The sequence below is a fragment of the Balaenoptera physalus genome, assembly GCF_965194825.1.
Source record: "Balaenoptera physalus genome assembly, chromosome: 5".
Taxonomy (NCBI): Eukaryota; Metazoa; Chordata; class Mammalia; order Artiodactyla; family Balaenopteridae; genus Balaenoptera; species Balaenoptera physalus.
The window spans coordinates 25,768,344-25,794,390 of NC_138884.1; the positions used below are offsets into that span (position 1 = coordinate 25,768,344).

Genomic DNA, 26,047 nt, shown 5'->3' on the forward strand with positions numbered 1-26,047 from the left:
GGGTCGGAGGGAGACGCAAGAGGGAGGAGATATGGGGATGTATGTATATGTATAGTTGATTCACTTTGCTATAAAGCAGAAACTAACACACCATTGTAAAGCAATTATACTCCAATAAAAATGTTAAAAAATATATATTATCAGTGGACCAACAGCAATCCACACAAAGAGCTTTAAAACAATTGTATATCCTCAATCTCCCATCTCTGTTTTTCCTCAGTTTGAATAGGTATTTTGTGGAGGCTATTGGAGTAGCTCTGTATAGCGTTTCTTGTAAACAAACACACCTGGTTCCCTTACAATTTCATGGTTAAGAAATTCATCCATCCTGGACTGCAATAATAATCTCAATACGTAAAAGTTGTTTTAAAATATCTCTTTAGAACAAATTGTTGCTTGCTAAAATATCTATTATTCTCAATGTTGGCGGGTAGCTTTCCTATATTACAATATTTCTATATTATAATGGTGCTAGGCTATTTAGAAGTTCATTTAACTGTTAATAAGGAATAGAATCTGCATTAGAAAAAAGTTCTCTGCAGAAATAACTTTTTAAAAGTATCGTTTTACTCTTGGGCATATTTTAACTGTAAACTTTCTTCTATATACTTGCATTATTAAGAAGACTATAAAAGAAATTAAATGTGTTACTATTGCTAATAAATGTTATAAGAATTATAGAGTATGAAAAATACCCATTCACTCAAAGAAAAAAGTCTATCTTTAATAACTGCAAAGAACGTTTCTTTGCGTACTTCAGCCAATATTTAAACCCCACTAAGACCTTAGCTTTGTACTCCAGACTGGATTGTGTCCTCCGCAAATGTATATATTGAAGTCCTAACCCCCAATGTGATGATATTTGGTTATGGGGCCTTTGGAAGGTAATTAGGGTCAGATAAAGTCATGAGGGTGAAGCCCTGCTCCAACTGGATTAGTGGCTTCATAAGAAGAGACACCTTGGCTTAAGCAGCCATCTGAAATCCAAGGGGAGAGCTCTTATCAGACACCAACCCTTCTGGGACCTTGATCTTGGACTTGCAGTCTCCAGTCTGTGAGAAAATAAATTTCTCTTGTTTGAGCCACCCAGGCTACAGTATTTTGTTACGGCAGCCCAAGGTCACTGATACACTATGAACCGTACCAAGAACTCAAAAGTTGTTGTTAACTGTTTCATCATAAAGTGCTGTAATTCCCCTCAGAACAGAAACAATCAAATTAAAAATGTAAGATTTGGTAAAAGGAGATCACTACTGATTATGAAGGAAAGATGAAAAAACATCAAATACATCAAATTGTATGGAGTTGTTAAAAGGTAAGACTTCAATTGCCTTAAAGAAAATGCACATGTACACATCTTTTTTGTAATGTCTAAGAATGTGCCTAAAACTGTTCTTTACTGAACCTAAACTCTCCTTCGGGTTCGTGACAATGATAGCTGTGTGCCATCCCTAGAAGAGGAGACAACACTCAACGCTCTGTTAACAGTCTTCCCGAAGACCAAGAATAAGGGATAATGAACCAATGGAGGGAGAAAACAGCTCGACAGCCAACGGGGGGAGAGAAAGTGGGTATAGTTTATTCATTACTATGAAGACACCCAGTAGCATAAATGCTAGGCTCAAAAATTACGGAGTCCGGGGAATTCCCTGGCGGTCCAGTGGTTAGGACTCCGCGCTTTCACTGCCGAGGGCCCAGGTTCAATCTCTGGTTGGGGAACTAAGATTCCCGCAAGCTGTGCAGCGTGGCCAAAAAAAAAAAAAAAAAAAATTACAGAGTCCATGTGGCTCAACTGCCCCACTGCATGATTCCAGGAATAAATAGGTGTAGAAGTGAAAATACAAAGCAGCACTGTTTCCCTGCAAGGAAGTTCCTCCAACTCCAAAATAGGAGGAAAAGGGATGCTGCCCATAGATAATTTGCAAAAGTCTTCTCAGAATGAACAGTCTAAGACTTCCTAAAACTTGATGACTGTTAAGCAGTTCCTTTTAGACTCTAATTGTGACCCATTAGTGGATCAGAAAATCCACTTACAACATCACAGAGAGCATTTTGTAAGTAAGTAAAAAACAGTATAATAGGAACCACAGAGTGTATCACACATAACAGGAGTAAGTACTGCTTAGTCAAACTTTTGCTTCAGTTACACTTTATACACACCATGCACACGTATACTGGACCACAATATAAAGTTCATTTTTTACTATAAATGGCAGTCAAGAGTTTTAAAGTCACTATCCTTAAGGATGCCCAGACTGCCCATTGTACATCATTAAAGACACTGTCCTACATAGAGTTAGGGGAAAAAATAAACCAATGCAATCAAGGAATATATAGTCAATATTGAAAGATAGCTGAGAGTCTTGATGATCTGTTCAGAAAGAACAAAAAGGTACAGAGATGACAAAACTCTAGGCCTTGCTTTATGATTTTAGAATGAGGATGGACTACTAACTGTGTGACAAAACTGAACTAATGACAGGCCTGCCTTATTTAAATTAACTATCTACCTTCAGAAAACAAACAGTGGTTGCCAGAAAAGGGGTTGGGGGGGCGTGAATTAGGTGTAGGGGATTAAGAGGTACAAATCTCCAGTTATGAAATAAATTAGCCATGGGGTTGTAATATACAACATAAGGAACATTGTTAATAATATTGTAATAACTTTGTGTGGGGACAGATGGTTACTACTTATCATGGTGATCATTTTATAATGTCTACAAATGTCAAATCACTACATAGGACACCTAAAACTAACATAATATTGTACGTCAACTACGTTTTAATTTAAAAAATAAATAAAAATAAAGGAGCAAAGTTATGAGTGAAAATTAATTAATTAGTTTAATTAAATAGCTATCTACCAGCAAGTGGAATGCAAATAGTTTTATACTGCACCCTATTTGGCTTTAAACAATATTGATTTTTATTATGCTTTGATTTAACAGAGTTGAACCTGACGCAAAGAAAGCAGTTGTCTAAGAAAGGGCAGTGCTTCCCAGAGCAGAGACAAACAGGATGAGCTCCCAGGACCTGAACAGTGAGGGTGGCAACAAAACCAGCAGAACCACTGAGGAAGTTCAAACATCCTCTCAAACATACCCCTTCTGCTCCAAAACAAACAATGAATTAACTATGAAACTGGTGTGACCCACAGGGGCTCCTCAGAAAACAGCTCAGGGTGATTAACCTGAAGAGTATGTGCCTCCGTGTGTTTTCACTGGCTCCTTCACGTTTCCGTACTGACTTTTCTTCTTTCCATCTGTTTGTTCTTACAACACTGCTGTTCTCAAGAGCAACCCCCTGATGTTTGCTGTGGCCCTGTGAGCTTTGTGCTGGGAGAGGCAAACTCCAGCCAGCAAACGCGCTAATGCACAGTGGGTTGACTTCTTCCTAAAGACATTTTCTAAATGTTGAGTTAATCTCCTATTTGCTAGTCTCTTATTACATATTAAGATGATCTTGAATGGGCCTCATACACACAAAGAACCAAAGTAAAGTAGTGGTAGAGGTAAGGGGATGTAGATGCATCTCATTAATGAGGCCTCAAATTATATTCAAAATCATTTTATCAGATACTTCCATACATTTCTTCTTCTACTTCCCCTACTCTACCTTCCACCAGTGCTGACTACTCAGAATTTTTTTTGCTTCTCTTCCAGACATTTCTTTGTAGAGGTGCTGGAGGCCAGTGCAAAGAGAGGACGGGGGAAGATTGAATGATTAGGGCAAATTCCTCCCTCAACATTTTATACAGTGGAAATCTGCTTATAATAAATGCCAAGGAGTTAGGCAAGATTTGAGATTACACAGTGTAGATAATTACACAGGCTCTCTTACTTGACTAAACTTTAGTCAGGTTCTTCTAAGTCCTCTAGCCTTCGGCCTTGCGTCCATCCTTGTAGGGCTCGCACTGCCCAGTTTTAGCAAGAATCCTGCCAAGTCTGTTTAGAGAGAATCCCCTAGCCTTAATATGTGATATTATCTTAATATCCTCAATATCTGGTCAAATTCTTCATTCCTCACCCTGATATCTGATTACCCTGGCTTCAGCAGGAATCCTGTTAGGTCTATTTAACCAAAATCCCTCCCTACCCCTGATGTTTCCTCTTAGTAATTTCCCATCCACTGACCCTGACTCTGTTCCTTGGCTATAAATCCCCACTTGTCCGTGATGTATTCAGAACTGAGCCCAGTTCTATACCGAGGTCCCTTTTCCCCTATTGCAATAGTTCTTGAATAAAATCTGTTTTTATTACCTTACTGTCAGACTCTGGTTTTCTTTAACAATACCAAGTATAATAACCATGTAATTATACTACACATCACATAAATTCTTTCCTTCATTCAACAAGTATTTACTGCATCATAAAATTCTGTGTATGACATTCATGGAAGAAGTGGAAGGTGGAGGGTGCCAACAAAGAAAGAAATAGTACAAAGATAAATAAGTCGTCATACCTTCCATCAAGAAACCAAAATAATTTCAGCAGAAAGAAATCAGATACACCAGTATCTATAAAACCAGAGAGAAAGTGATAAAGTAATTATAAAGAACTATGAGAGTTCATATAAAGCAGAAATAATATGCAGAGGAAATAGTCAAAAACGACTTTGAGGTTAGAATTCCGGGAAAGTAGAAAGAGGATATTGCTACTGGTGTGATTAGAGAACCTAGGAAAAGAAAGGCATTTTGGAGGATGGTGGCAAGTTTCATTTTAGACGTTTAAAGTTGCAGTGCTGCCTGTGGGACACCGGATGGAAATGATGAGTGAGCTTTCTCTGAGAAAGCTAGAGGCCAGAGATAAGGATGTAGCTGTCTTCTGTAAGGAGATAACAGTTAAGTGGGAGTGGAGGAGATCATCAGGAGAGAGAGTATAGAAAGAGGAGAAAAACTTTGGGAATACACATATAATTTGTGCAAAAGCAGGAAAGGGAGCCAGAAAATAAGACAGAGCGAGATAAGCCCAAAACATAAGAAATAATTAAGGCCAGTGAATGCTTATCATTTTTGCCTGCCTGAGACTCCTTCCCCATCATCCAGTAACAGACCACCTCCCTGCGATGGGAGCCCCCCTCTATGTGATTTAGTTGGGGCTGACCAGGGAACATAGGACCCATACTTGTCCACTCTCTGGTGGAGCTGCTGAAGAAATCTTCTTCCACTAGGATTGCCAGAAGTCTATGGGCTCCTTAGGCCACTTTTCCACCATGTGAAAGAAGGTGAACTAATAAGCAGAGAAAGGCAGGAATCCAATACCATCACTCATCCCCTGGATACATCTGTGCCTAAAGCTGCTTCTGCCCCTTGAATCTTCAGTTACCTGAGCCAATGAATTTCCTTTTTGACTTAAGCTAATTTCACTTAAGTTTCTTTTACTTACAAATGAAAGAGTCCTAATTGATATATAAGGTAATTACTTTAAAGACATTTTTAAAGCTAGCAAAGGAATGTTACGTCCAGAACCTGTGTGAAAACAAAAAGATAAGCTTCTCTACCCTTCTTCCTTTTCCCAACACATGGGCTGTCTTCTCTATTTGGCTGTCTAGTCAAATGGCATCCACTAAATAATACAAAGCAATAAGATCATCTGATCCTGTACCCATTAAGCCTAGGCCTTCACACTATGCCACAAATGAAATATCACCCCACTCAAAGGTCACCCCAGAGATGGTTTCAGATTCTGTTTTGCACGGACTGTGGTTCTGTGGAAGCTGAGCAGCTCAACATTCCTAATCAGGCCGCTGCTACAGGTATGGCTGAGCTCTCAAGGCAGGGAGAGAGAGCCCTCTTGACGCATTTAGACTCAGTGACGATCAAAACTAGAATGAAATACCAAGTCCTGTCAGTTTTTCTGGGTTGTCAAGTAGTTGAGCCACATAAACTTTTTTAAACCCAGTATTCTTGCATTTCAAGCAGAGAAGCCAACATGCCGCTTCATCCTTCTAAGCTACCATCATATAACCATACAACTACGAGGCCAGGAACTGGTCTCAGATTGTTAAGAGTGTATTAGGAAGAGGAAAAGATGAAGATCCAAAATCATCATGTAGTGGGAAAGAAACTTCTGGAATCCTTGCGCTCATATCCACCTTAGTATTTACTAATGCTAATACTAACAATATAATAGTGTATGCTGGCACACAGCAGGGCTTAGTAAATACTTGTTGAATGAACAAATTAGTAAATGAATGAATGAACCCCTCACTTGTCTTCACAGTAATTTTTAAAACCAGTTGCAAAACCTGTTTAAGTTCATAGTAGTAACCTAAACAAAATGATATAAAAGTAAAACAAGTATAAAAGCAAAAGAAGATGAAGTATACACAAGAATGTTTCAAATATGGCAAGAGAACAATTTAAATATTTAAAGCTTAAAAGGGTGGTTTGAGTTTAACAATTGGGAGGCCATTTCTGACCCTGAAACCAGTGAACAGTCCCATTAACTTTCCCCTTCAGGGGTGACTGCACAACGTCAAGGAATTGGTGATTTAAATGCTCCACACTGGCAGCAGGAGCGGCAAAGTGGGAGTGACCATGGGCATCACTTCCAGGATTGTTACTGACACAACAATGGAACTACCCAACCACAGTTGCAAGGAACTCACACACCACTTCCAAGCAGCCTGGCTCTTGCACAACATATATGTGTGCTCAATCACCCTCTACCAACTTCCTCTTGAACTTTTTCCCAATTAATTTCCTCTTTAAAGTTTACTCATGATTACTTCACCATGATAAAAGAGTTTTCTAAGGTTTGAGCAAAGAACATTCCAGAAAGATGATCTTCTAAGGCGTAAAAGGTGGCTAATCAAGTGATCCCAGCTCTGTTTCCCCAAGATTTGTTCTTCCATTTTTCCCGCAGATTTCCTTACAGTTCTTTTTTTTTTTTTTTTTTTAAGTTTTAGTAATTGTTCTTTTTTTTTTTTTTTTTCCCTTTTAATTAATTTATTTATTTACTTTTGGCTGTGTTGGGTCTTCGTTTCTGTGCGAGGGCTTTCTCCAGCTGCGGCAAGTGGGGGCCACTCTTCATCGCGGTGCGCGGGCCTCTCACTGTCGCGGCCTCTCTTGTTGCGGAGCACAGGTTCCAGACGCTCAGGCTCAGTAGTTGTGGCTCACGGGCCCAGTTGCTCCGTGGCATGTGAGATCTTCCCAGACCAGGGCTCGAACCCGCGTCCCCTGCATTGGCAGGCAAACTCCCAACCACTGCGCCACCAGGGAAGCCCTCCTTACAGTTCTTACTGAAGCCACTATGGTGCTGACGCAGTCCCTCCCACAATGTACACAGGCGTGCACACACACACGTGCTTATACACATTCTCAAAGCTCTTCCTTAAGAGCAGACAAAAAGAGCCTTTCCTGGATATATTATTTAAAGGAGAAAGATGCTTTATTTTATGATACATTGATAAGGGAAAAAACAGATTATTACAAAACAATATGTATAGAATGATACCACTGCTCTAAATAAGGTTAAATAAAATCTGGAGATACAGTGCAAGAGGGCTCCCTTTTCTCCACACCCTCTCCAGCATTTACTGTTTGTAGATTTTTTGAGGATGGCCATTCTGATCGGTGTGAGGTGATACCTCACTGTAGTTTTGATTTGCATTTCTCTAATGATTAGTGATGTTGAGCATCCTTTCATGTGTTTGTTGGCAATCTGTATGTCTTCTTTGGAGAAATGTCTATTTAGGTCTTCTGCCCATTTTTGGATTGGGTTGCTTGTTTTTTTCATATTGAGCTGCATGAGCTTCTTGTAAATTTTAGAGATTAATCCTTTGTCAGTTGCTTCATTTGCAAATATTTTCTTCATTGCAGCTCCATTTACAATAGCCAGGACATGGAAGCAACTTAAGTGTCCAACGACAGATGAATGGATAAAGAAGATGTGGCACATATACACAATGGAATATTACTCAGCCATAAAAAGAAACGAAATTGAGTTATTTGTAGTGAGGTGGATGGACCTAGAGTCTGTCATACGGAGTGAAGTAAGTCAGAAAGAGAAAAACATATACAGTATGCTAACACATATATATGGAATCTAAAAAAAAAAAAAGCAATGGTTCTGAAGAACTTAGGGGCAGGACAGGAATAAAGATGTAGATGTAGAGAATGGGCTTGAGGACACGGGGAGGGGGAAGGGTAAGCTGGGACAAAGTGAGAGAGTGGCGTGGACATATACACACTACCAAATGTAAAATAGATAGTTAGTGGGAAGCAGCCACATAGCACAGGGAGATCAGCTCGGTGCTTTGTGTCCACCTGGAGGGGTGGGATAGGGAGGGTAGGAGGGAGACACAAGAGGGAGGAGATATGGGGTATATGTATATGTATAACTGATTCACTTTGTTATATAGCAGAAACTAACACACCATTGTAAAGCAATTATACTCCAATAAAGATGTTAAAAAAAAAAATGTGGAGATAACATGCTTCAATTTACCTCTGGTGGTGAAATTATGGACGATTTTTTTGTTTTTTCCTTTCTGCTTCTCTATATTTGCCAAAGTTTTAGACAACATGCATGTATTCCTATTTTAATTAGGAAAATAAAGTTAAATCATGAGGGTTTTCCAATCTTTTCACAGGTTCCTCCAAACACAATTAAGACAGGCTGGAATTTTTTTTAACTTTTACTAAAGAAAAAGAAATTTTAAAAGCTGTGATACACTCTTTAAAAGAGGTTTACAAAATTTTCTGATGACCACAGCTACTGACAAGGTTCTCAGCCCTGCCCCCACTCTACGTGCAGTTTCCAAGGCTCTCTCACCCCCAGAAGCCTGGTGTGGTGTCAGAGCACAAATAATCTGGATTTTTGACTTCATGATCCTGACCTGGCTCCAGGGGCTGGGGCCACCCTGCTTTCCATCACCAGCAAGATAGTCCCTTAGGCCTCTTCCCATTTGCTGCCAAGACCAAAAGGTCTTTTGGCCTTGCTTCTCGCCAAGGGCTCCCCACTAAGTCCCCTGGGAGATAAAGTGTGGAAGGCTTGCTTGCCCCTTCTCCAACTCAAGGCTGGGGCAGATGCCACAAGAAGTGAGCTCATCCTCAAAGTCATCTAACCTCTGCATACATGGAATGACCTTGTCCAACACAGACCCAATCATATCACAACGCTTTAGCACAGTGGTTCTCAAAGTGCGGTCCAGGGACCCCCCCACCCCGCCCAGGGGTTACCAAGACCCTGCCAGAGAAAATGCAAGGTCAAAATGATTTTCATAATAATGCTAAAACTGCATTTTCCTTTTTCACTCTCATTCTTTCATGAGTAAACAATGGATATTCCAGAGGCTAAATAACATGTCACAACAGATTGACTACAGAAGCACATATGAGAATTCAACTATCTTCTACTAAGCCAGACATTAGAGATTTGCAAAAATGTAAGACAATGCCATTCTTCTCACTAATTTTTTGTCATGGTAAATACAGTTATTTTTCATTTAAAAAACAATGTTAACATGGTATGGCCTTATTACTGTTATTTTTTATATGTTAAATAAATATTTTAAATTTTTCTTAACATTAATTTCTATAACGGTAGATATCAATAGATATAAACCACGTGTACTTTAGTATATTGGGGTCCTCAATAATTTTTAAGGTACAAAAGGGTCCTGAGACCAACAGGTTTGGCCTAGAGCATAAGAATGACAGATGGGCCCTTACATTTAACTGACAAGTTGGGAACTTCTAACTAACCTTACCCAATACATGTCTCATCTTGTTTATCCTTACTCACCCCACACACGAGACTATTTCTATTGAAATATTGCCGTTGTCACTCTTCTGTTCAAACTGGCCCCCAACACACACACCAAAAAAAAACTTTGCTTCTGCCAAGAGTCTGAAGACCTAACACTGAAGAATTATCTGTCCCCAACCTTCCTTCCTCCTTTTGCCCTCCACCAAAAGCATCCTTAAACTCTCTGTTTTAACCAAGCAGTTCTAATGCCTTGTATTTTACCTTCACTGTGACTTTGCATGCCCCATGAGCTCTACCTAGAATTCTGAGATACCTCTCTCAAAGTATCCAACTACTATCTGTCTTATATTTGGTCCCCACTGCCTCTACTTAATATTGCTATGCTCTCCAGACGCCCCTACCCATAGGATTTACATGTTTATCACTTACTGTGTGCTTCCTCATATTACCATCTGCTCTTGAAAATGGGTATCTCTTTAATAAGATCATGAACATCTAGAGAGAAAGGATGTATTATTTCATATCTTCCTCAACTCCTAGCAAAGCTTCAGACATGTAAGTCACTCAACTTATAACAATCACTAACATGATAGATTAAGGAAAGGGCAGGGAATGAAAGAAGATTAGAAACTAGCACATAGTGTCTGAATATAATTCTGAGAAATACAAATTGATAACCTGAGACTTATTTACTAGGAACTCTGAAGAATCAAATTTTCTAGTCACAAGTTGCCTTGCTCATTCTATAAAACTTACCCGGCATCAACTCAGTAGACCCCTGATACTACAAATAAACTAATACTGACACCAATGTTTCCAAGTTGCCATAAAAATTACAGCTATGGGCTAAAAAAAATCTGAGTCTAAATTATGACCAAAGAACTCTAAAAATTTCAGAAATTAGAAGGAATAAAAACTTAATTATTTCCTTCTACTGATATGACACACAGGTTCAATTTTAACATACTATTTCTTTTCTACTTTTTTTTATTAGTGTGTCTGCATCGAATAAATGGATTGCTGGCTTACTTTGAACTAAATGAGACATCTAGGTTGACTGAAATAATTTTAAAAGTTATATTGGTGTAAAATTTATTGTAAAAGTTTGAAGTTATTCATTCATTTAACAAATATTTCCTGAATACCTACTATATGCTAGACACTATGCTAGTTACAGGAATAAAGAAGGTGACTGAGATAAACCCAATCCCTAACCTCACAATAGATATCACAGACTAGTACAGGGTTCAGATAAAAAAAAAAAGTAATTACAGTATGGCCCAGTAAGTGCTAGGGTAGGATCCATGAATGTTGAAGAAGACAGAATAACTAACCTACCCTAACGTAATGGGATTGTCCAAGGATTCCTGGAGAAAACAACATCTAAGATGAGATGTGATGAAAAAAGGAGAAATAAAGTTGGAGAAACATGGGGGGTAAGGGTAGGTACTGCAGGGCCTTAAATACCAGGCAAGAAGTTTAGATTTTATTCTAACAGTAATTAGAAGCCATTTGAAGATGGTGAAATGATCAGATTCGTGTACTTGGGATATAAATCCAGCAGCAATGTGAAAGATAGGACATGGGGCAGCATGGAATGACGTGGGCAGCATAACGCCAGGCACAAACAGAATGCAAGATCTATATCTAATTAAATCTCACAACAATCCCATAAAGTAGATAAAATTATCCCCCTTACACTAAAGAGAACACTGGAATTTAGAGATATTAAGTAAGCAGTATTTAAGCTATTGTGACACGACTTATGCGCGTTTGACATGGGAAGTAGAGAGACAGAGGACTCAAGAATAACATCCAGTTTTTCAGCTTAGTCAGCGGAGTGGATGTTGACACTGATCACCGAGACTGACAAGACAGGATTACAGTAAGTCCTCTACATACGAACCTTCAAGTTGCGAACTTTCAAAGATGCGAAAGTGCATTCGCATGTCCAATCACATAAGTTAGTTCACGTGTCTGGTGTACATTGTCATGTGTGTGCATCCTCTACAAGTGGTTGTGCTTTTGTGTACCTTACTGTACAGTACTGTATAGAGTACAGTAGTACAGTATCCTTATTTCAAGCCCAGGATGTCCAGAAGCAAGCGTAAAAGCAGCAGTGATGTAGCTGGTACTGCTAAGAAGCGCCAAGCGATGATGATGGAAACAAAAGTGAAAATAATTGCGAGAGCGGAGCAAGGCTAAAAGATGGTAGGCATTGCTCATTCTAATAACACTGAACTCCCTACTGTGCAACACGAGGAGCTTACTAATGAAGACCTGACGGAATTGGAGGCCCAGAGAAAGGACAAAGAGAGATGAGAGGAAGAAGAAGTAACTAAAGAACCGAAGAGATTCACAACGCGGGAAATGGCAAGGGGATTTTCTTTATTTGAGGAGGCACTGTTAGTTTTTAAGGCACAGGACCCAAACTTAGAACGGTGCACGAAGGTTGCAGCAGCCGTTCAAAATGCAATCCAGTGCTACCGTGTCATCAATGACGAGAAAAAAAGAGCTACTATCCAGACATCACTGGATCGCTTTTCCAAGAGGGTAGATAGAATTGAATCCAGCAAGGAACCAGAACCTGTGGCCTCAGTGTCAGGCGTGAGTGAAACTGCAGCTTGCCCTCCATCTCCTATTGCTGATGGTCCTTCAGCTCTACCATCTCCCACCTCCTCTCCCTCCTCCAGTCAGTAACTCTTCTTGCCTGTTCCCTCGATGCCAGCCCCTGATGCCAGCTGTTGTACTGTACTACTGTACTTTTCAAGGTACTGTAAGATTAAAAATGTTTTCTTTATTTTTTATGTTTGTTGGGTTTTTTATGTATTATTTTTATGAAAAGTATTATAAACCTATTACAGTACCGTACTATATAGCCGATTGTGTTACTTGGGTACCTAGGCTAACTCTGTTGGACTTACGAACAAATGGGACTTACAAACATGCTCCTGGAACAGTACTCATTCGTATGTAGGGGACTTACTGTACCAGAAGGTGTTGATGGAGAAAGGATGGAGTTGACGAGTTCCATTTGGGACAGGTTTAGACCTGCTGAGTTGGGGAGGGGAGAGAGTTAGACATCAATCGGCAACCAGGATGTGCATGGCTGAACCTCAGGAGAGAAATGTGAACCAAGCCAAACTAAGCAGAAAGCACTCACAGACAGGTGATAACTGCAGCCAGAGGAGTGACTGAGGTTGCACAGACAGAGTGTGCAAAATCAAAAGGAAGAGTGCTTAGGACAGAACCCCAAGGAACACCGATGTTTAAAGGATGAGCAAAAGACACTGAAATTGAAAAGAAGCAGCCAGAGAGGTAAGAAAACCAAACCAAGGTAGACACAGCTGTGGGCAAGGAGAGGATGTGTTTCAAGTAGGATGTGTTCAACACTGTCAAAATTAAGACAGAGGTAAAGCCTGAGAATCTCTCATTGTATTTAGCAATAAGAAGGTCTGGGTGACGTCCTATAGAGCAATTTGAAGGAAGTGTTGGGGACAGAGCCATACCGCAATGTGCTGAGGAGTGTCTGGAAGGTGAGAAAATGGAATAGACTTCATACGTGTCCACCACCCAGTTATATAAAGAAAGTAAGGCACGAAGACCATGGGATATTCAGGGGATTCATAGCACAGGGGCCACGCTAAGGCAGCACCTGACTAAAACCAGCACAATGGAGAAGAACTGAGGATTCAGTATTGGCACCTCTGTTCTCCCAGTCAAATTTGGGCACTTGGTGACTTCTGCCAAAGACTTCTTTGGGCTTCAGTTTCTGGGGAAACTGCTATGTCCCAATTCTCTCACAACACTGTTTGGAGTATCAAATGTCAACGATCAGGAATTAACATTGCAAGGTTGAAAAATAGCTTGTGAAGGAATTGATAATCTTGTTTTAGAGCTAGACCTGACTATTGCAGAGACAGCTCCAGCAGGAAGAATAGTAATAATAATTTTTTTTTCTTGTTTTACTGAAACAAAAGAAATCTCAGCAGAAAATACCTTCCTGCTTTAAATGACTGTACTGTTCCCAGTGGCTTCAAGAAACTAGCATCAGTTCTACTTTGACACTGAGGCACTTGGATGACATATCAGGTGCTAAGATTTTTGGAAAATAAACCAGCCCCTCCGTGGGATGATATTCTTCAGTATATGTGGAGCAACAGTGGAGAGAGAGCATGGGCTTTGAAGTCCAGTCACTCTGGATTGGAACCCTCCCTCTGCCACTTCGGAGCTATGACTCTGAGGGAGGTATCCAACCTCGCTGAGACTGGGTCTCCTCATGGGAATACCTACAGTACTTACCCTGTGAGATGAAGAGGCTTAATGGGATGGTATATAAGAAGGTACTGAGCACAATGCCTGGCACATGATAAGTACTCCATAAATGTTAACTATCACTTCTATTAGGATAGGACCTGCTCCCTCTGCTGGAGTGAAGGTCCTACCTGAACATTTACTTAAATGGCATTCATCCCAAGATTAGGGACAGAGCCAGTGTCTAGACTTTCTCAAAAGATGTGTAGGTAAAGTAACCAAAGAATATACATAAATTCTGAGATCCCTGCTCCTAAAGAAAACTGCAGAGCATCATGATTTGATATTCAAACTCAAGTACCTGGTATCATCAGTAGGGTGCATCCCTTAACAGAAGGGTCCATGTGTTTTCCAGCATATGTGTTCAATATTCATTTAAAGCAGGATCTGTTACCCAACTCAGAATCGTCTTACTGATTTTACCTCTCGTTTGAAGTTTGGACTAACTTCTCTTTCCCTGTCCCTGAAGAGACACATCCCTGACTTATCATAGTCAGACCAAAGCGGCGCCTGTTCTCTTACCTGCTTCCCAACTAATAAGGTCAGCTGAAGGTGGAGGACCCTGGATTCTTTTGGCTTGCAAAACCCATACAGAGGTCCTGAGGTAAATCTAAATTTAAAAGCACAATTACATCAATTTCTACAAGTATAATATGGATTTCCAATCATTCACATTTCAGTATTGATGTAAAATTTGGACAAAAATAATCAAACAAAGCCAACTCCTAAATATAGCCTCAGAAGTCCTCTGGGAGGACCTAAGGTTTACATTTTCAGGAGTTTACATTTTTCAGGAGTTTATTACTAGTGTTTGATGAAAGGGAAGAAGAGGCAAATGGTAAAAGCCTTTCTCAAGAGGAGAGTCACCACTGAAACTAACACTGAAACCAAAGTCACTGGACTGATGTATTTCTCACCGAACTTTTTATTTCATTAATCCTTGCTGTCTTTTTATAGCACTGCTTTCCTCTAAGTTGAGTGACCCTAAGGTGCTCAGGCCTCCAGTGAAAGACAATTTTGTTAAGGGTAGTTAAGCTATTGTTAAGCTATATCAACTAATACAGTATTATAATATAATAACTATGCATTGAGCATATAATTTGAGCCAGGCATGATGCTAAGTATTTTACATGCATTGTCTTTTTTGTTATTTATTTTTTTAAGTAATACAGGTAATGGGAAAAAATAGATTATTTGTTTGAGTTACTACATGTAATGCACATAGTAGTAAATATAGAAGTGCCTAAAATACAGCGATACTCAGTAATTATTATTATTGCTCTTATATTTTTGTTCACAACCATCCTATGAGTAAGGTTCATTTTTTCAATTCACAGATGTGAAAACTGAGTATTAAAGAGGTTAAGTCATTTGCCTGTGATTCCCAGCTAATAAGTGATTAGAATTTCAGCCCATGTCTGTTTAAACCCCAAGGACAAATTGTTAACCATTATGTTGTATTCCTACCACAATTAGAGACCCAAGAAGCCCATTGAATATACCGATGACAAGTGTATTATTTTTGAATACGTTCAAAAATAGAACTAAAACAGAACTAAAGCCTTAGAGGCCTTATCAATGCTCACTTGGTTTTTTTATTTCTCTAACTATTTAGTTAAGTATAAAAAAAGTCAAGGTATTAAATATTTGGACTTCAAAGGCATAATACTACTTTTCAGGTTAACACCTTTGATCTAGATTCACAGATTTTTGTTTTTGTTCTCCTTAAGCTTCAGGCCAAGAAAAACAACAGAGGACCTTTGGAAGGAGACAGAAACCAAATTAAACAAGGCTCCATTCTGAAGATTTTCTATGTTCCCACATCCCATCATCACAAAGGTAATTCAGTGATAGTTTCATTTCTTTACAAAATAAACCTCAAGACTCGGCAAACACATTTGGCTCCTGAAACAGACAACTGGGAATAGTTTGAGAATAAATTAATTAGTTTCAATTACAAACAGGAATCCTACCATCATCTGAAGTTGGAAATGGGAACACTCTTTGAAAACTACAAGTTTCTTAGGTTGTCTAGAGTTTAGTAACGTTCTTTTTTTTTTTAATAAATTGCGTTTTAAATGATCCTAATATTAACTGTGTGCACTTAGTAATATGGACAGTCCCTTGAGGACATGCCACTCTGAATCCAAGTAACTGGCAAACTCTTGTTACCAATCACATGAGGCTACCCTCGTTATGGGGTTGCTTTTCTTTTCCCTGAGGAATGCCAATCCTTCTCAACTTCAGGCCTGTTTTCCATGCCTATTTATATTCCTATTTTTCTACCCCCACCCCTACTACCACCAAAAGAAATTTAACATAGAGGATTCAAATGTATATTGATTTTAAAGAAAAAACTCTTAAACTGCAGTCATAGTTGAGAAGCAATGGGTTTTTATGATTGGGAAATGAAGTCCCTGACCATCAACATCTCCCAATGTTGGCATCATCTGGAAACAGAAAGATGGTGTGAACCATGGAAAGCACAGAAGCTGAAAATCTCCCACCCAGCTACTCTACTTTGAATATCTCTAGAGAGAAATAAAGATCTATCTCAATTAAGGGAAAAAGTTTACCACTCCCTCTCCTGGTAACTGTGTGAGAGCTCAAACTCCCATCTAGCAGCAATGAGATTCTAAGAGTTAGTAATTCTGTTAGAGTTAGTACCTCTGTTAGGGTTAGTAATTCTGTTAAAGTACTCTGCTCACCTACTCTTCCCTCATTGCTTCAACTCATTCCCTAGCACCGATGCACAGTCCTCTTTCTCCAGTGTTGTGCAGTCAGCAATGCAGCTGCTTCACAGGCATGAAAAAGGAGAACTTAACAGGATTAAGAGGAACAAACTATCATGTATAAAATAAGCTACAAGGATGTATTGTACAACACAGGAAATACAGCCAATATTTTATAATAACTATAAATGGAGTATAATCTTTAAAAGTTGTGAATCACTGTATTGTACACCTGTAACTTATATAATATTGCACATCAACTATACGTCAGTTAAAAAAGAAAAAGATAATTAACATGTAAAAAAAAAAAAAAAGGATTATCTGCCAGAGAGAAGATGGCACAATTTTTTTTTTTTAAATAGGAGGACTTACATTCTAAACTGCCTGAAGAGAGAGTGAATTCATTGGCAGAATTCTTCTAGAGTAAAAGTGAGAACAGGACTGAAAAATTTAACACTAGACACGGATGTTTCTCCCCTTATCTGCAGTCTATCCATAGAAGAAAGAAGAAGCTGATTAATATGCCTTTCTCCAGGAAAACTTTTGAAACTCAGAATTAGGAAAACTATTGTTGCCAAAATATTTTCTCCAAGAAAAATTCATTATATAAGAAAGAATGAAAGAAACTTTCATTCTATAGAAGAGAATTCATGTAACCCACAAAAAGATCCATCTTGTGATTAATAGCACAGACACATTCGGCACAAGCAGATGTTCATCCAGTAAGGATTTTAAAAACCAAAACAAACAAGCAAAATCCTCCAAAAGGAGAATTGACTGACTTGTAACTCCTCCACAAGGTGTTTCCCAGAAGGCTCCCACAGAACATGGTTCCCAAAAGTATTTGTTTGGCAATTAATCTCACACAGCCTAGTGATACGTCCTGTAATATTTCTTTCAGTGATTACTTTACTGCAGTTTTGCCTTGCATACTTTTCAAAAGTTTCCACCTTATTTCTTAATTAGATTATAAGCTCTCTGAGGACAAGGACCTGTCATCCTCATTGTAGTTTCTGTAGTCTTAATACTGTTCCCTTAATGTGACTAAACAATGGAGCTACATAAGCGACTGAAGATTTGTAACTTCTACCCATAGATCAAAATCTGAGATTAACAGTTGCCCTGGCTAGAGAGAGTATGATTTTCTAAACTATAATTCAAAAAATCCACTATAGGATTTAGGATTGCCTGAGGTTCTACCACTTACTGTGTGATTTTGGTCAAGTACTTCATCTCTCAGCACCACATATTTCTCATGTGTAAAATTAAGTTAATAATGGTATCTGTATCACAGGATTGTTGTGATTTTGAAAGGCGTTAATACAGATAAAGTGGTTAAGAGTTATGTCACACAGGAAAAAACCAATAAATCCTAGATATAATTATTTATGTTATGTACAAAAGGGTCTATGTGACTCCTAGGGTAGTGGGTAAAGATGCAAGTTTGGGAGTCAGAGATAGAAAGAATGAAGGGTATTTTCTCATATGGATCCCAATCATCCCTGGCACGAAAGCAAACTAAGCTCTTGACATCACAGTCAAATGAATTACGAGTGTCTCTCATTTTCCTAAAACCTTTTGGAAACAATGATCACACTGTACACAGTCAACTTAAATGAGAGTGATATATCAAAATAGGTCCATTGTCTTGAAGGAAAAGCCACCGGAGACCTAAGCACAACCTGGCCCTTCCTGCCAGTTTCTCACCTGAACAAGCAGGTTGGAAGGCATTCCTAGAAGATTTACGCCCTCATTTCTCAGAATATAAAGGAAAAAAAAAAAAAAGAGGGAGAGAGATGCTCTTTCTCCCCTCCATCCATGATCAGTGCTTCCCAGAACCTCCCTCATGTAATGCACCATTACCCTCCATCCCAAGAAAAAGTACACTAAGCAACAACAAGCTATGCATACAACATGTATGTAATGACCACACACATACACCCCTTCTGTTTGCTACAGACCGCTAGCCTGGCCATCCATTGAAATAAGCCAAGAGTTACCTCACTGCCTCTCCCTCTGGCATCCTTGGGCCATAAACTAATGAAAGGAAAGATCTAACAATAGTTAAATGGCTGCTACAGGCAAAAGACTTGAAGTAGAAAATATCTACCTTTGGGGCTTTTGCCTACTCTTCAGTCACGGCTGCTCTTCCAGAAGAAGGCAGAGCCTTTATGTACCTCCTGACGGCCTCCAGGATCAAGCAATCATTACATCTCCTACAAACCACTGCAGTTTCCTCCTTAGCTCCTGTCTCGACCCACTCCGACACACTCCACGCTCTCAAGCAGATGAATTTTCCAAAAACACAAGTCTGATCCCATTCCACTTTTTCTGAAATTCTTTAATCAGACATATCATTCTATCATGCATTATAGTTACGTGTGCACATGTCATACGTCTACCTATTAACTGTAAAGTCATGTGAGGGCTCAAATTGCCTTACTCATATTAAACCATCTTCACTCATTCATTCAAAAATATATATAATGAATACATGTTATGTACCAGGCACTACACTAGCCCCTAGAGAGATGAGTCAGATCAGTCCCTTCAATCTGTTCAAAATCCTATGGGTGTGTGTGTTGGGGTCGAGGAGAAGCCATATAAACAGAAATTTATAATATGTATAAAATTATGTCCATATTATAATTGCAATATATAATATGTTATGATTTCATAGGCACCAATTAATATAGGGTCACATAAAAGGGGGCTCCTACTAAACCCCTGAGCAGGCTAAGAAAGGCTTCTTGGAAGAAGTAATGTCTAAACTGATACCTAAAACATAAGCACACGTATATGGCGAACCAGGAACTACCGGCAGTCCATGAAGACTGGAATAGTAGCAAAGGATAAAGCTTGAGAAATATACAGGAAGCAGATCATAAAAAGGCTTAAGCCACATTAAAGTGTTTAAAGTTTAACTTGAAGGCATTTAATTGTTTTAATAAAATGAGCAATATGATTAGATTTGTACTTTTAAGGGACCACCCTAATTAGAGTATAGTAGTTATTTGAAATATTTGTTGAACACATGAATAGCTAAGTGTCGTTAGCATAATAAAAAATTTCAAGAATTCAAAAAGACAGCAAATCAGTGGTGGTTGTGATGCCCCAGAAAGGTTTTATGGAGTTTAGCTGGGTTTTTTAAAATTTAAGATTTTGATAGGGCAATTCAAGGAAAAGAAGGACATTGCAGTTGGAAACAGGAAGGGTGCAAGGAAGATAATGAGGTAAAAAAGTGGTTGAGTAGAAGCATACATTGATTTCAGAGAAGAATGAATAATTTAATTTAGTGAGTGCTAGGTCTGGGCAGGCATGTTAACGTCTCAGGGTCAACCTTGCGGTGCAGAGCCTTAAATGCCAGGCTTCAGATTTAGACTTCACCAGCCAAGAGACAGTTCATGGAGGAGATCTGAAAGAAGAGAGGCATACTCCAAGTATTGCTTTAGGAAGATTGAAGGTGAATTGAAAGGGATTTAAAAACAAGGTTCAGGCAACCTGTGAAAGAAAAAAAGAAGATGCGCTGCAGGATAACGTATCAAATGAAAAAATAAAGTTCGGAGAGAGAAGCAAAAGCCTAAGGTTGAGTGATGGTGGGAAATAAAGGTTGCCTCACATGCCAACCTGCCACACCCACACCCACATCTCCATCACCCCCACTAAGCCTCCTCAGGGACTGAGTTATTTAAATGGAGGCATTTCCTGCAGCTTAGTGTGATAATTCAGAGGTGAGGTGTTCTGAAGGAGATATGAAGAGAAAAGACCACTTGGAGAATGAGAAAGGAACATCTGAACAAACAAAAAGTGGCACTGAGCCCATTCTTAAATCCCCTAAATTAATCACCCAGGGTATTCACTCAGCTGGGGCTTCCCTTTGTATTTTAGAAACTCCCTGAGATAGAGCAGACTCACACTCAGTCATGGGCCCCAGCGACCCATTTAGATGAAAGAGCTCCCTCCTCTCACTTGTCTGGGTCGCTTCTTCTACCTGTTCTTTGTACCCTCAGAAACCATAAGAAGCAAAACAGTAAACTCAATTATTCTATTGTTTCCAGCTTGAACTCAGGTCACTTTGATCTCCCAAAGCAACAAGTTCTTTTAATAGTACTTAAGGACACTGAAAAAATATTAGAAGACCTTCCAAAATTGTCTAAATTTTTAGTACAGTAGTCCTATTACATGGGAAAAGCTGACCTAAGCCCTCATCCAAAGGAACAATGTCATCTGTAAACAGATCTCATAGAAGATTCAATAAATCCCTGGCCCAAAGAAATAAATTCTATCTTTTCAATTTTCTTCAAAGTCAGAAAATCAAGCTTTTCACATATATTATTATTCTACTTTGCTGCAGGTAAGGAAACTAAAATTGCATTCTTTAAGGTATGGAGATATTAACAGCCCTAAATTTTGCTCCAAACTGGACGATTTCCTGCTGGAGCAGATATAAATGTCAGCAAATTAACAGATTCTTCTGGAATGGCATTTCATTCGACATCATTTAACTGATGATTGTTGTTTTCATTAGGACTTTTTAGAACATCCAACAGATGTTCGCTAGGTCTGATTAAGTGATAAATTTTCCATGGCTTCCCTTTATTTCCAAAGTAACTATGGGCTTCTTCGCATCACTTTTGGATGCCCACAGAGGCCATAATGAGGGTAGTTAAATATGCAAACAGAAGAATGAGAAACAAGGTGTCAACATACTTATAATTTACCTATTGAGGTGTCCTACTTACTCATAAACTGGGACTCATACTGCTAATAAACTTAAGCAATTTTCCTAAATTATTTAATTATATTTTCCAGTGTCTTTGCCAAGGCGTGGCTCAGCAGTCTTTTGTCCCTTTATAATTCATCAACACCTCCAGACATTGCAAGATAAGGAGATAATTTAAGTCAAAACAATGTGTGGGCTACAGATACGCAGCTGCAAGTCAAGTCCCCAAGCTTCTTTCCAAGCATATGACCGCCCCTACTCCTACCTAGAAATGCTTTAGTCAGGTCAGCTGTTTCCCCCACTTGAAGAGACTGCAACTAGACAGAAAATACTGAGGAAGTTGTTTGCTTTATTTTCTAAAATATCAGTAGAACATGGGGTCATTTCAGTTTTTCCAATGTATCATTTCTTAGACATTGAACCAACTGTAATGCCATGCCAGAACTGAATCTATAGATAGTTTACTAAAGAACATGCATAAGAGGACCACAAAACCCTTCTAGATCAAAGGGAGGTCACTTTGATCCCTCATGGCATCAGAACCTTATACTTCTTGAGTATTGCATGTTTTCAATGAGGTAAGATATTTCTAACAAAAAGAATGCCAAACTATAATGTTATTAGCAAGGAATTTATCTGATTAAAGTTTCCCTAACTGTAATCTAAGGTCAAATACATCGGGAAATGCTAGATTTCCAAGAGTGGAGTATAGTATGCAACATTTCCCAAGCATCTTGGACCACAAAAACTTTTTGTAACACAAACTAACATCACGCAGAAGTGACAAACAATACGGAAAATACTGAACACTGCCATTCATCACCAGTTGTCACTGGAACCAGAGCAGAAGGGGAAAAAAAATCAAAGCACTGAGTAAACAGAGTTTTTAAAAGTAGAGAGAAGTTTGGGGGAGGATGCCAAAAGCACACTTCGCTTCCTTCACAATTTTAAGAAACAATCATAGCATATTTATGACGGAAGTAACGAAGAATCTATAATATCCTCCTTTTTGAAGTTTACTAGCAGGTATGGTCTTAATTGCTCCTAGGTAACTCATGGTGACCCTTAAATTTTAGGAATTACCAAATGCCTGTATAATACTGTGAATATGTCCTAAGATAGGTTTGTTTGTTTGTTTGTTTTTGAATGAATGAATGAACATTCGAATCAAACCCTTGACCTGACAGATGACTAAACACTGTGGCTTTAAACCCAGTTCGACCCACCGACTGGATGCTTGATCTTGGTCTCAGGGCCCCCCTCGGCCTCCCTAGCTCTATACAGTAGGCCCTTCGGCCCTAAATGCCTCGGGTAACGTACACCGGAAAGACAGAACTACATTACGCCTCGACAGCAGTCGTCGCCCACCGAGCTACTGTTAACGAGGCTGGCCTGTGAGCCACTCTCTCTGCCGGGAAGACTTCAGCACGCCATTCCTGACTGAAACGCATCTCCTAAGATGCTTCCCGCTCTCAACTACTTCATAAACTTTTGCATAAAATCTTACAACCGCCAGCGTCTGAGGACTCAGCTCGTCGGGCCTAAAACTGCAATTTCTGGCTCCCTGGTCACCGCCAGCCCTTTAACCCCGGCCAGAAAGCCAGGTCTAGTGAAAAGCGGGACCCGCCTCACCCTGCAGAAACGTAACGAAATACTTTCTCCGGCACTTCTCCCCATTAAACAGCGTTCCTGGGCAAATGGACGTCTCCGGACACGCCGGCGGGGAAGGGCGGCCGGGCCCGCGCCCTACCTGGTTGAAGTGCAGCTGCCCGGGCTCGGGGTCGCCCTCCACAGGGGCGGCTCCCAGCTGCTCCAACAAGCGCCCGAGCTGCGCCGCCGACAGGCTCAGGTTCGCGCCGAACACGCTCAGCACATCCTCGCTGAAGGCGAGCGCGGGCCCCGCCGCCTCCCCTCCGAGGCCGGCGGCCGCCAGGAGCAAGAGCCCAGCCACCGCCCGGCCCGGGGCCATCCTGGCCGGGGCTGCCCCTCGCGGGCCCGAAACGGACTGGAGCGCACAGGGAAGCGCCGGGCGCACCCGCGTCGGTGCCCAAGGGCGCGGGTCAGGCGTCGGCGCCGGTCCGAGTCAGCGGTGGCGCGGGGCGCCCCTGGTCCTCCGCCGCCTTCCAAAGAGCAGCAGCCCGCGACCTGCCGGGCATTGAAGTGGCGCTGCCGCCGGGGGTGGGGAGCGATAGACAGAGCGGGCCCCCGGGCCTCCTGGAGAGCCTGAGATAAAGAGGACAAAGGGGGACAGAGATAAAGGCCACCCGGCTACCGCCGGCCGGCCCCGGGAGCACTGCGAGGCCGCAGCCCTCGAACGCCCGGCCGGGCATGGGGCCAACTGCCCCGGAGCCGGGTTTGCAAACGTCCCAGGATTAGCGTGCAGTGTGATGACACATGCTCCTTCCGGACAGAAAGCCCTACACCGCGCCACTTCTTAGGAAGAACTAAAAGCACATGGGCTGTAGAACCCCACCTCCTCTTTTCTTTCTGCTTAATTCCCTCACAGCAAACTTAGAAGGGGTGAGACGTGCAGCCCCCAGGAAGCTGCAGGAAATGGCCCCTCCGGCGTCCTGGGGTTTGAGCGTCTAAACGGGACCCTCCCTCTCCCAAATCTCTTCTCTGCAATGGCAAGCTAGTAGGTTAGCTAGCCTGCTAAGCTCTCACCTCGTCTGTTTCTCCGTCTGTCTATGTCCACGTGAGTCAGTCCCTCTCTCTCTCTCTCAACACTATCCCAGGCAAGTCCGCTGTGAAACTCCGAGATCCTGCCCTGCGCTCTTTACTTATAACTGGAGGAGAGGGCCCTGTCCCCGCCTCCCTGCAGCACGTGGTGACACATTCCCCAGCCTGAACTCCCGCGCGCGTCCACGCCGGGGCGCACAGCCGCTGGCCCTCCCTCCTGGCTGGCGTGGCGCACTCCCACCCCCGGCAGAGCCGGCTCCCCGCCGTCCCCCCTGGCGGTTACCTGAACGCCACCTCCTGGTCCGTATTCCTAGCCTCCTTTCTGGCCTCCGTGGTCTCTTTGTTAGCTTGTTGAAACCAACTTCCTGGAATAGAGTCTGGAACCCTTTGCATTGTCTTAAGAGAGTAGCAGGAATTGGTTTTTTGTCTTACTTAATTAACATCAGGAGAAAAAGGAAACCAAATCTGTAGCGGTGGTGGCGAGCTCTCTGAGCCGGGGCACTGCTCAAGTCGGCCCTTCCTGACGCCGCAAGGGATATCCGCAGATCAGAATGAATGTTTGTTTGTTCAGATGAGGGTTCAAGAAAAGCTGACTTAGGTGTGAGGTCAACAAGCTTGTGCAAAGTGAATGCGGTGTTTGAGGGCAAAGGTTGTGTCTAGTGGCTACAACTGTCCAGAAATAAAGTGAAACCACGAATCACTGTTACCTGGCTGAGGACAATAAGAGGAACTCAAAGCGTTGTTCTTGTCTGTCATGGGGGAGAGTGCAAAGCCTCCTAAAATAGCACATTTTAAAAGGGGCGCTTAATGCATGTGCTCTTACTGTAAAGTACCAAGGAAAACTGATGTAAGTCAGAGCCCTTGAAGGGGCATTGTCTTCTTGTTTTTGCACTGGATCAAGTCTAACTCCAGCAACTCCAGCCTTCTCCTACACCCAGACTTCTTATCTCAGGAGGTGGGAGTAGGGGGTGGTCAGAAAGAAAAGTAACTGGGCATCTCTGTGTAAACCATAACCTGCATGTGCTGTATATGATCTCCACCCAAGGCACGGATTCACAGTGGTCCCAAGAGCCACTTTTAGGAGCTCTTCTCATCCAGTAGTGGGAAGCTTCCAGTTGGCATAGAAAGAGGACCCAGCTTCAGACCTCCGTCCCCATGGATGGGAAACTGGGGGTATCTGTTGTTAACCCTGAAGGTTTTTTTGTTTTGTTTTTATACGTCTGAATAAAAATGCCAACGTTTTGCAGCTAAAAAAAAAAAAAAAAAAAAGAGGCACTTAGTCCAGACAAAGGGCGGGGGAAAGAATCTCATTTCCCATGAGGAACTTAGATGATGGAAGAAAGAGACAGGGAGAGAAAATTCCAGAAGGATGAACATCCAGGGGGACATAACTGCAGGGCTGTCATATGGAGAGGGTTTAACTGTGTTCTAACTACAGAGGGCCGAAGGCAGCAGTAACAGGGCAAAGTTACCAAGAGGAAAGTTTCTGCAGAAAATAAGGCACAACTTCTTTGGGAGGTAGTGATTTCCCCATGATTGAAAGTGATCAAACTCAGGGGTATGTAGGATTCCTACCTTGGAGGGAGATCAACAAAATGATCTTGATGGTGTGTCCTTTCCAACTATAAAATCTGTGTGTTTGTTGATACTAATTTACAGAATTACATTGGTACAAAAAGGGCAAATATTTCACCCAAGGGCCAGAAATAAGTACATGTCACACTTAAGCTCTTAAATTACACAACTGATGGGGACACTTCAAGGTTTTTCTTGGATCCTTAAATATAGTTTGTTGCCTATTTTTCCTTTGACCCCAGCAACTCAAGGTGATCTTGGAAATCAATGAACACTCTAGATGGTTCACCTACACCCAACAAGCTATTCTT

General features: G+C 41.0%; 1 protein-coding gene across 2 annotated transcripts in view; it reads right to left on the minus strand.

Annotated features, from left to right (window-relative positions):
- SLC39A8 (solute carrier family 39 member 8) overlaps positions 1 to 24,259 on the minus strand; it is a 70,283-nt gene extending 46,024 nt beyond the window's left edge. Inside the window, exons 1-2 of one of the 2 annotated variants that reach the window (XM_082462356.1) lie at positions 24,147 to 24,259; positions 23,233 to 23,705 (exon numbers count right to left, since the gene is read on the minus strand). In XM_082462356.1, the coding sequence (XP_082318482.1) occupies positions 23,233 to 23,451 (219 nt within the window). In that variant the 5' untranslated portion in view covers positions 23,452 to 23,705; positions 24,147 to 24,259. Of the gene's footprint in view, positions 1 to 23,232; positions 23,824 to 24,146 lie in introns of those variants that run through there. The other variant, XM_082462357.1, reaches the window with a different exon arrangement.
- Between the last annotated feature and the right edge of the window lie 1,788 nt (positions 24,260 to 26,047).